This window comes from Liolophura sinensis, chromosome 6 (assembly GCF_032854445.1).
Source record: "Liolophura sinensis isolate JHLJ2023 chromosome 6, CUHK_Ljap_v2, whole genome shotgun sequence".
In the NCBI taxonomy this organism is placed as follows: Eukaryota; Metazoa; Mollusca; class Polyplacophora; order Chitonida; family Chitonidae; genus Liolophura; species Liolophura sinensis.
Window position 1 is genome coordinate 59,575,905 of NC_088300.1, and position 12,416 is coordinate 59,588,320.

Genomic DNA, 12,416 nt, shown 5'->3' on the forward strand with positions numbered 1-12,416 from the left:
CTGAATGGTGAAATCAAACAATTGCGGTCTCGTTTTCATTTTTGCGCCAAACAGACCGCATGTGCTGGAGAAAAGGCGGGACAAAGGTATTCTGGCTGGGAGGGATCAGGCAGAAGAGAGATGATATTGAGACCATAATCTGCCGCCTTTGGTGGCAAAACATACGCACAATGATAGGTCAGGGAAAAATCTCATCTTTCTTTAAGCCCACCAGCCAGAAACGTCCGATATCCACGGAGAAAGAGGTGAGCTTTTAGGTGGACTGAGAAGTTCTTTGTTTTCTTGTTGTGGACTGGCTTTCCCGGGCTGCCTGTGGTATTAGTAAACGCTTGATCATGATCAAACGCCTAACCAAATAAGTCGTTGTCCTCGCATGGCTATCTAGGCCTTAAGCCAAGCGAAGGCTGAATCATCGGGGCGGTGAGGTCACAGTATTTGTCACTGAAGCTCTGACTTCATCAAAGCTAAAGCCAGGTATAGCGCATGAAAAATAAATTTGTCTCAGTCAGCCAGTTCTGAGTTGTAGCATGAGCACTGGTATTTTATTACTGATTCTAAGAGGTACGGCGTGTGCAGATTGGTGTTGTGGGTATTGCAATGTCTGCACTAAAGGTTAGCCTAATTGTTGTAATCATCAACGTAATCTTCTTTTCAGAACACAACACCAAAGAAACTCAAAGCAACCGATGACAAGGCTGATCAAGGTAACGTGAGTCTGTCTCCGGAACAGAAACAGAGGATTGAGGAAAACCGCCGAAAAGCTTTGGAGAAACTTTCGTCCAAGTCCAGTGATGGATTGCAGAGTCTTGTCGGACCAACCTGGTATAAGGCATTGGCCCCTGAATTCAGTAAACCATACTTTATACAAGTAAGTGCGCTCAAAAAGTGTGCACCAAATGCAGGGGTTCATAGAAGTAATTTTTCCAAGAACCAGCTACCATTTTCTGAGCGAAATTGAGTTTCTGTTTCAAGAATAAGGAATCAAGACAGAATGGTCCTGCATTAATGGCTTATGGACTATGCGGTTGTCACTCTTAGTTTGTAAAAGGGCAAGTCAAAAGTAATCTAAAACAAAAAGTAAACCATTTTGAGAAAATGAAGTCTTGCAATGCCTTATGTGTGTACTACAAATGAATCAGAATAGTGCATCCAGATGAATGTTCTGTGCATTCTCTTGAAATAGTATCCTTACTTTTCAAAATAAACGGAAAGCAGTTCAAAATGAAGTTTGATTTGACCTATTGACAGGCCACGATCACATGAAATTTACTGTGAAAATCAGCCATCGATAATGACATAATAAAGAAATCCACAAATAGTGACTTACACCATGGAATATTAACTATAATTATCTTTAGACAGAGAGTCTACATATTTAGAGATAAAATACATTGCTACTTTATGCTACAATGAATTGTCACTTTTTCCACAACAAGTACAGCTTGATCTCAATGGCTTGAACTGAAGTCCTGTCTGGTACACATGTAAGTCTTTGAACAAAAACATGCTTTTACAGTGAATCAATGTCACTGGTAAATGTTCATATCTGGCAAAGAAGATTTTGGTTTTGTTGCTATAAGCCATTCATCAAACTTCAGACTCCCAAAAACAAAATCTGCAGGCAAACTGCGTGCTTGCCTTGAAAGAAGCTGAAGATGTTAGCGCCTCCTGACTTGAAGGGGAGGAAACTAGTCAGACTCGTGTTAGGCTAATGTCAGAAACAGAATGATCGGAAGCCGAAGTAGGTCAAATTATTGAGACCAAAGGAGCTTACTATGTCTCGTGTTTGATCTGATCAAAGGGAGGTCATGAAGATTTCCGTAAAAGGGAGATAACTCGTCACGCCTTCGCAGACTTTTAATATGTTGAAATTGAATTCATGTAAAATTTTGCATATGCTTTTCTACAAACAACCTCAAATTGAATAAATATAACCGTTGTTGAGTTTTTTATTCAATTGACGGACCGAATTCCCACTTGTCCAGACGACTTCTATGAACTCCTGCAAATAATAGTTTTGTCTCCTGATATTCTTAGCACATTTTCACAAACTTAAACATTTCAAGGAACAAAAGGATCATGAACCGCAAATTAAAAATACATGTATCTATGAGTATGAACAATGAAAGATGTTAGACAGCCGGAGTTTGAACGAAAAATTTGTTATTTTGTCAGGTATTTTAACGAAAAGAAAGGAAAATCAGCATCATAAGTAACTTGACATGGTCTTTAAAAATACAACAGCATGAAACAGTAAGACATGAAAAAAATAAGTTTGATTTTTGCCTATCTTTTCAGTTGTCACAGTTTGTAGCTGCTGAGAGGGAAAAGGTTACTGTGTATCCTCCAGCTGATGAGGTGTTTACCTGGACAAACACCTGTCCTATCAACCAGGTGAAAATATCGCTGGCAACACTTAAGTAATCTGAACATGATATGCCATCTAGATTTCATGAACTCTCAATCTTTGTAAGGCTTGAAATTGATTTATTGAATTTAAAAAGCGTGGTACTCCTGGGTAAAACTAAAGTGTTCCTATCAAGTAATTTTAAAGCCTAAAGGAACTTTAGTACTGTTTTGTATGTAAAAGTATCGATGACTTTGTACGTTCACAATTCCCGTTGCCAATTCGAGAAAGGGTAGCCTGAAGGAAGTCTTGTAATAAAAAGAAATTTAGACTAATTAGAGTTTCTGGGACAGATAGTTACGCGATTCTACACTGACAGCACTTTTCCTGAAAATTATTTACCAGCAGAACTTGTTTTCCATTATATACTGATTGTCTGGATCAAGCCTTGTACTAAATATATATTTTACATTTCATTGAAGGTCAAAGTTGTTATACTTGGACAAGATCCTTATCATGGTGTGAGACAAGCTCATGGTAAGCATAACTTGCCCACAATATTCAGTTTTGCTGGGTAATGGAGATTTCTGAGAAAAGCACAATTGTAGCATCCTGATGATATTTCTGATTTTCAAAACACACAGCATTGCATTATATAGCTTTTGCTGGGATTTTATTCAGCTTTGCTAGAAGATATATATTAACGATTTGACTACTATGAACTTTCAGTTCCATGAATTAAAGGGCAATGTACAACTGAATGTTCAAACATAATATTGAAACAGAAATAATATTTGATCATAATCTCTTTATTTTTTTCAGGCTTATGTTTTAGTGTAAAGAAGGGTGTGGCTCCACCTCCCAGGTAAATACAGTAGCTGTTTATAGACATGAGACATTATGTTGTGTATCTAAAATCTGTGATAGGTATTATTTTACCATTCATTTTGCCGTATTGTAACCTGCATTAAGGGGAGTTAAGTCATGTTCTGTTAGAGTTCAGTTGCCCCCTTAATATGATGGATTATTTTGTAATGTTGATTCACCTGTGCACTGTGTAATGATGACTGTTAGACAGCATTGTTTTATTAACCACATCATTAATAAGTAAAGGTTGGGCCATTAAGAAATTCTATTTTGTTTAATCTCCCATCTTAAAGAAAATAATAAATTAATTGCGTCCAAAGCATTAATCTGATGGGATAGGGAATGTTACAGATCATTTGTCCTTGGCTTGTGCTTCACTCGTGGCTGTGTGATAAAAGTGCATGGAATTGTCTTTCAGTCTTGTAAATATGTACAAAGAATTGGAGAATGATATTGAAGGCTTCAAACGTCCCGACCATGGAAATCTCACAGGATGGGCTACTCAAGGTATGTGGTCCTAATATTCTGTATTGTAATGGGTAAGACTTTAGAAATACCAGTCACAATTCCCAGAGGGAAATGTTTTGATATTCATTTGGAAATTTAGTTTTGGAATTGATATAACATACACATGCATATGTGGATTTTTAGCTCACAGACACTTGTGTAAAGTACAAATATAGCTGTCATACCCTGAGAGTCGGAGACAAATAACAGTGCCAGCAATGTCTTAAAAGTACTGCATGTATTGAGCTTAGGTGTTGTATGTAAGTAAAACAACAGTAATGGGAATGTTCAGTTTTTGATGCCCTGAATATGTGTTAATTCCTGTAAAGTACTGAATCAAAAGCTTTCATGTTAAGACAAATATTAAAGTCCGTTGTGTATTGAGCTGAAGTTTTGGGTTGTATTCGACAACATTGCATCAGTACAGAGCTTCATTAATTGCAGTCCAAAGTATTGGCACTGTTTTGTAGTACCGAATGATATCTAGTTTGGGTCAGCCTTTTATAACTAAGATATAAAAGTTCATTCTTTGCTGTACTGTTTATAGGTGTCTTGTTACTGAACGCTGTGCTGACAGTGCGCGCTCACAATGCGAACTCCCACAAAGACAAGGGCTGGGAGAAGTTCACAGATGCCGTTATCCGAACTCTCAACACCTCCCAGACAAACGTTGTCTTCATGCTCTGGGGGTCTTACGCTCAGAAGAAGGGGGCATGCATTGATAAGGTTAGCGGTGAATAACACACAGTAGTATTACATTACATAAGATAAGCCCAATCTTTCTAAGTGTTCGGGTTTTGTGGTTAAATGTTCATAGTTTAGCAAGGACAAAATATGATTACTGCTATAGTGGTGATCAGGTGTGTTTTAAACCAAATATTCATCTCTTTATTGCAGTCTGCAATTTTAAATGGTTGTAAGTGCCAAATTAATAGATATTTCTGTGTTTGCCTATACTGGCAAATCTGTTAAAAATAGGAACAAGTACGTAAACCTGATGGTTTTTTGACTTGTTACAGAAGAAGCATCATGTGTTGAAGACTGTTCATCCGTCTCCATTGTCTGCCCATCGAGGTTTCTTCGGGTGTAAACACTTTTCTCAAGCTAACGAGTTCCTGAAGAGTAACGGGAAGAAACCCATTGACTGGACTCATCTGCCTTAATCCACAGAAGTGCTTACCTTCCACTGAGGGACTAGTTTGAATGAGGGAAGGGCTATATATTCTAGGTTCAGATTTATAACTAGGGGTAATTTTTTATAAGCAGAAATCAGTTACATGTATATTTCAATAATTATGCTTTTTTGTGATTATATCAACACTTCAGAAATACTTTGGTGCAATTGTAAGAAAACTATTTTAATTGTGGTACCCATAAGAAGTGCATTCATATGCATGTGGTACATTTCTGGGATTAAGATACCATGTTCGTGGTAAGTCATGACAAGGTGTTGGTTGACTTTGTGAGTGTGGAAAAGAAATATCAGATACTGCCATATTAATGTGTTCATGTGTGATGTATTAGGTGGTAGTGTTTTGATACATATATCTTCAATGTTACTATTGTAAGGTCTTTAGTACATGTTCTAACATGGTGCAAGTGCTTTGTCGTAGTTTGAAATACTAGATTAGTGTTTGCTTCATTTTGAATGATTGCCAATGTTTCTTTGATATACCCGTGAGATGTAGCAGTTGCCAAACATCAGTAATTTAAAGGCAGAGCTGTCGATCAATAGAAATGAACAGAAAAACTGTTTTGATTGTTTGAATGATTTGATCCATATTTGAAATTTATTAGAAAAACGTTATCAGCATGTGACTGAAAAAATTTGTCAGTACGACATAAAAACTTAGGCAAACATTAAGCATCACTACCGAAACAGGCAATAATATGTAATGATTCATGCTCATTCACATCACCCTTCAACATCAGTATGTGTGCACTTTCATTGTCCTATCATCTCTGTGTTCATGGGAAAATGGTACTATTTTCCCTCATCTTGTGCAGCTACACATAGGGATCATTGAAGATTCTGATAACCTCTGTTCTTGACAAAGACAAGCGATTGTGGTGTAAAGATTGGAATTTTTACACCTACAAAGTGTTTGCACATGAACTTGCAACAACGAATAGTTAACCAATAGGTGATTTTCACCAGAAAGTCGGTCATGTCAGCTAATTTCACTGCATGTTGCTTACGTGGCACGTCATCACATTGCTTGTTTAATATTGATTTCATTGGCCATTTCTAACTGACTGATTGTTTACTTGTATGTGCATTTCACTTCATCATTCATCATCACAAGGTGTTCACCTTATCGAAGAGTGTGAAAGATTCTCACTGTGTTGATAAAAAGAACATACACCTCATTCCATCAATTTTACCCGCATAATCTCGTGTGATGTTTTATTTTGCATTTCCAATCTTATCCTAATTTCATATGAATTATCACTCGTCCAGTGTCTGTTTCTATCATATTTATCATCCGCTCGCTTTATTTTAATCATTCCTCACATCCAAATATTTTAATGAATCAAAACATGCATCCAGTGTATTTCAATCGTGCTTCACATTTAAGCAGTTATATCTGGTAGCCAACCCTCAGTTCAATCATCTCTCCCATCTTATCAGTCCTGTCAACCATCTATACTTCATTCAATCATGTCTCACATTTCACCAGTCATGTTGACCATCCATCTCTCATTCAATCAGGTCTCCCATTTCACCAATCATGTCAACCTTCCATCCCTCATTCAATCAGGTCTCCCATTTCACCAATCATGTCAACCTTCCATCCCTCATTCAATCAGGTCTCCCATTTCACCAATCATGTCAACCTTCCATCTCTCATTCAATCATGTCTCCCATTTCACCAATCATGTCAACCTTCCATCCCTCATTCAATCAGGCCTCCTATTTCACCAATCATGTCAACCTTCCATCCCTCATTCAATCATGTCTCCCATTTCACCAATCATGTCAACCTTCCATCCCTCATTCAATCAGGTCTCCCATTTCACCAATCATGTCAACCTTCCATCTCTCATTCAATCATGTCTCCCATTTCACCAATCATGTCAACCTTCCCTCCCTCATTCAATCAGGCCTCCTATTTCACCAATCATGTCAACCTTCCATCCCTCATTCAATCATGTCTCCCATTTCACCAATCATGTCAACCTTCCATCCCTCATTCAATCATGTCTCCCATTTCACCAATCATGTCAACCTTCCCTCCCTCATTCAATCATGTCTCCCATTTCACCAATCATGTCAACCTTCCATCCTTCATTCAGTCAGGTCTCCCATTTCACCAATCATGTCAACCTTCCATCCTTCATTCAGTCAGGTCTCCCATTTCACCAATCATGTCAACCTTCCATCCCTCATTCGGTCAGGTCTCCTATTTCACCAATTACGTCCACCACCCATCGGTTATTTGTTCATGTCTCCCATTTCACCTATCATGTCAACTATCCATCCCTCATTCAGTCTGGTCTCCTATTTCACCTATCTTGATCACCATCAGCCCCTCATTCAATCAGGTCCGTATGTCACCAGTCATGATCACCATCAGTCCTTATTCAATCAGGTCTCCCATTTCACCAATCATAATCACCATCAGTCCCTCATTCAATCAGGTCCCTATTTCACTAGTCGTGATCACCATCAGGTCTCCCATTTCTCCAATCATGATCACCATCATTCAGTCAGGTCTCCCATTTCACCAATCATGATCACCATCAGTCCCTCATTCAATCAGGTCTCCCATTTCACCAGTCGTGATCGCCATCAGTCCCTCATTCAATCAGGTCCCTATGTCAACCATGCATTTCTCATTCAATCATGTCTCCCATTTCACCAATCATGTCAACCTTCCCTCCCTTATTCAATCATGTCTCCCATTTCACCAATCATGTCAACCTTCCCTCCCTTATTCAATCATGTCTCCAATTTCACCAATCATGTCAACCTTCCCCTCCCTCATTCAATCATGTCTCCCATTTCACCAATCATGTCAACCTTCCATCCCTCATTCAATCAGGTCTCCTATTTCACCAATCATGTGAACCATCCATTTCTCATTCAATCATGTCTCCCATTTCACCAATCATGTCAACCTTCCCTCCCTTATTCAATCATGTCTCCAATTTCACCAATCATGTCAACCTTCCCCTCCCTCATTCAATCATGTCTCCCATTTCACCAATCATGTCAACCTTCCATCCCTCATTCAGTCAGGTCTCCCATTTCACCAATCATGTCAACCTTCCATCCTTCATTCGGTCAGGTCTCCCATTTAACCAATCATGTCAACCTTCCATCCCTCATTCGGTCAGGTCTCCTATTTCACCAATTACGTCCACCACCCATCGGTTATTTGTTCATGTCTCCCATTTCACCTATCATGTCAACTATCCATCCCTCATTCAGTCTGGTCTCCTATTTCACCTATCTTGATCACCATCAGCCCCTCATTCAATCAGGTCCGTATGTCACCAGTCATGATCACCATCAGTCCTTATTCAATCAGGTCTCCCATTTCACCAATCATGATCACCATCAGTCCCTCATTCAATCAGGTCCCTATTTCACCAGTCGTGATCACCATCAGTCCCTCATTCAATCAGGTCTCCCATTTCACCAATCATGATCACCATCATTCAATCATGTCTCCCATTTCACCAATCATGTCAACCTTCCATCCCTCATTCTGTCAGGTCTCCTATTTCACCAATTACGTCCACCACCCATCGGTTATTTGTTCATGTCTTCCATTTCACCTATCATGTCAACTATCCATCCCTCATTCAGTCTGGTCTCCTATTTCACCTATCTTGATCACCATCAGCCCCTCATTCAATCAGGTCCGTATGTCACCAGTCATGATCACCATCAGTCCTTATTCAATCAGGTCTCCCATTTCACCAATCATGATCACCATCAGTCCCTCATTCAATCAGGTCCCTATTTCACCAGTCGTGATCACCATCAGTCCCTCATTCAATCAGGTCTCCCATTTCACCAATCGTGATCACCATCATTCAGTCAGGTCTCCCATTTCACCAATCATGATCACCATCAGTCCCTCATTCAATCAGGTCCCTATTTCACCATTCGTGATCACCATCAGTCCCTCATTCAATCAGGTCCCTATTTCACCAGTCGTGATCACCATCAGTCCCTCATTCAATCAGGTCTCCCATTTCACCAATCATGATCACCATCATTCAGTCAGGTTTCCCATTTCACCAATCATGATCACCATCAGTTCCTCATGCAATCAGGTCTCCCATTTCACCAATCATGATCACCATCATTCAATCAGGTCTCCCATTTCTCCAATCATGATCACCATCATTCAGTCAGGTCTCCCATTTCACCAATCATGATCACCATCAGTTCCTCATTCAATCAGGTCTCCCATTTCACCAATCACGATCACCATCATTCAATCAGGTCTCTCATTTCACTAGTCATGTCAACCATCCAGGTCTCCCATTTCAGCGATCATGGTCACCATCATTTAATCATGTCTCTCATTTCACTAGTCATGACAACCATCCATCTCTCATTCAGTCAGATCTCCCATTTCAGCGATCATGATCACCATCATTCGATCAGGCCTCCCATTTCACCAATCATGATCACCATCAGTCACTTATTCAATCAGGTCTCCCATTTCACCAATCATGATCACCATCAGTCCCTCATCAGTGAATGTCTCCAATTTTACTTGTCATGATTACCATCAATCCCTCATTCAATCAGGTCTCCCATTTCACCAATCATGTCCACCATCAGTCCCTCAGGTGAATAATGTCTCCCATTTAGACAGTGAAGTCAGGATTGTATCCCTCCATTTAATCGTGTCCAGGTCTTTCAATTGAAAATTTGACTCCTTTTATCTGTGATGTTAGCCATACATCCCTCCATTTAAGAACGCTTCTCATTTCACAAATCATGGCAACCATCCATCCCTCATTCAGCCAGGTCTCCCATTTCACCAGTAATGTTGATCATCCATTATTTGGTTTAAAAATGTCTCCCATTTAGATAATCCTGTCATCATTTTTCAGTTTAAACATTTCTTTCATTTTACTGGTGATGTTACCCATACATCCCTCCACATCACTCCATTTAATAATGCTTCTCATTTAACCAATCATGTCAACTATCCATCCCCCATTTAATCATGTCTCCTCCCATTTCACTAATAATGTTGACCATCCATCCTCTGGTTTAATAATGTTGCTTAACCCAGGAGGCTGTCACCAATGTGGTCGTTTTGAGTTCAAGTCTAGCTCATGTTGGCTTTCTCTCAGGGTGTACATGAGGAGCATTCAGCTCACCCATCCATCCCTCATTTAATCTTTTCTCCCATTTCACCAGTCATGTCAACCATCCATCCCTCATTTGTTCATGTCTCCCGTTTCATCAGTGATGTCGACCATCCATCCCTCATTTGATCATGTCTCTCATTTCATCTGTGATCTTGACCAGCCATCCCTCGGTTTAATAATGTTTCCTATTTAGATAATCAAACCATTCTGTCTCGCATGTAATCATGTCAACAACTTTCAGTTTTAAAGTCATGTCTCCCATTTCTTCAATCCTGTGAACCATCCATCCCCCATTTAATCAGGTCTCCCACTCCATCAAACATCTTTACCATCCATCCCCCATTTAATCATGTCTCTCATTTCACCAATCATATCAACATTCCATCCCTCATTCAATCAGGTCTCCCAATTCACCAATCTTGTCAACATTTTATGCCCCGTTTTACCAGTGATGTTACCCATACATTCTTCTATTTATTAATGCCTCTCATTCAACCAATCATGTCAGACAGCCATCCCTCCCTCAATCATGTCTCCCATTTTATCCATCATGTCAACCATCCCTCCCCCATTTAATCATGTCTCTCATTTTACCAATCATGTCCACATTCCAACCCTCAGTTTAATAGTGTCACCTAACCGAGGAGTCTGTCACCAATGCGGTCGCTGTAAGTTCAGCTCATGTTGGCTGCCTCTCGGGGTGTACTCCACCTTGTCACCCATTCATCCCTCATTTGATCTTGTCTCCCATTTCACCAATCATGTCAACCATCCCTCCCTCATTTGATCATGTCTCTCGTTTCATCAATGATGTTTAAGTCCATTCCTCATTTAATCATGTCAGTCACCCATCGTTGAATTTAATATCATCAATTGTATCAATCATGATACAATCGACCATCCATCCCTCATTTAGCCATTTCTCCTTATTCACCAATCCCGTCAACCATCCATCCCTCATTTAATCAGGTCTCCCATTTTATGAATCATGTCAGCCATCCATCCCTCATTTAATCAGGTCTCTTAATCCTGTGAACCATCCATTCTTCATTCAATCACATCTCCCATTTCACCAGTCACATCAACCATCCATCCCTCAGTGTAAGAATGTCTCTTATCACACTAATCGTGTCAACCACCCATGTATCCCTCATTTAACCAGGTCTCTGATGTTATCAATCATGTCGCATGTGCATCCCTCCATTTAGTCCTGTCTCTCATGTTGATGTCATGTTGATTATTCATCTTACATTTTAGTCATGCCCAATCCTGTCCACTACCATCCCTCAAGCTAATCTTACATCCCATTTAACCAATGAGGTCAACCATGTCCCTTTTTTTTAGCAATATCTCTTGTTTTACCAATCATGTCAACCATCTAAAACTAAGCCAGTTGTGCCTCCCATTTGACCCATTCTTTCAACATTGATTCAGTTATAAATCCTTCACCAAACACCTTTCATTTATTCTTCTGTGGTATGTGAGTTTAAATCATCTGCTCTCTTGTTTCTCCTGTCCAAACATCTCAGCAAAGTATCCTTCATCCCCCTCATTTCAATCATGTATCCTTCATCCCTCATTTCAATCATGTATCCTTCATCCCTCATTTCAATAATGTGTCTTCCATCCCCTCATTTCAATCATGTATCCTTCATCCCCTCATTTCAATCATGTGTCTTTCATCCCCTGATTTCAGTCGTCTTTTATCCCCTTGAATCAGTCGTGCATCCTTCATTTTAATCCCTAGTGAAATGCCCTTTTCTTCCCCATTATTTGAATTTTGTATCCTTTCCAATCCCTCCATTCAGTCCTTTTGACATCCTCTTATTTCAATCATGTTCTTTATGGCTTCCAACCCTTCATTTCAATAATGTACCTCCAGTGTCTCAATTCAGCCAGATTTTGGTTTTTTTGACATCTTCACATTTCAATTCTGTATCTTTTCCAGTTACTCATTACAATCAAGTGTCTATCCATCCCACCATTAATATTGTATTAGCATGATGTATTGGCGTTACAATGCGGCTGAGGTGCACTGAAGTTGTAATCATTCACTTCATTTTGTTTACCTTCCATCCGTTGATGTGAACCCTGTATCCTCTCCATGTCTAATTTTAGTTGTATCCCATGTAACCCTCACTCAGTTTTTTTTTTATCTTTTTCATCCCCTCCTTCCCATCCTTCCCACCATTTATCATCTCATACTCCTTTTAAATCATGTATTCTGATTCATTCGTTTCAATCATGTACGCCTTCTTACCCTTCATTCAAATCAGGTATATCATCCAATCCCTCAGTTTGATCATGTTTCTCATCCAGTCCCTTAATTCAGTCATGTATTGCCTCCAGT

At 39.5% G+C, this 12,416-nt stretch overlaps 1 protein-coding gene and 1 long non-coding RNA gene across 2 annotated transcripts in view; one reads left to right on the plus strand and one right to left on the minus strand.

Annotated features, from left to right (window-relative positions):
• Positions 1–72: 72 nt before the first annotated feature.
• LOC135466170 (uracil-DNA glycosylase-like) lies at positions 73–4,899 on the plus strand. The gene is made up of 8 exons (XM_064743549.1): positions 73–245; positions 656–868; positions 2,299–2,394; positions 2,830–2,884; positions 3,170–3,212; positions 3,633–3,721; positions 4,269–4,447; positions 4,741–4,899. Exons 1-8 carry the CDS (start codon positions 171–173, stop codon positions 4,882–4,884), a joined length of 894 nt encoding a protein of 297 aa, XP_064599619.1. The 5' UTR covers positions 73–170; the 3' UTR covers positions 4,885–4,899.
• A 3,002-nt stretch (positions 4,900–7,901) lies between these two features.
• LOC135466171 (uncharacterized) overlaps positions 7,902–12,416 on the minus strand; it is an 8,267-nt gene continuing 3,752 nt past the window's right edge. The window contains exons 2-3 of the long non-coding RNA XR_010444097.1: positions 8,422–12,409; positions 7,902–7,991 (exon numbers count right to left, since the gene is read on the minus strand). This is a non-coding gene — a long non-coding RNA (uncharacterized LOC135466171). The remainder of the gene's footprint in view (positions 7,992–8,421; positions 12,410–12,416) is intronic.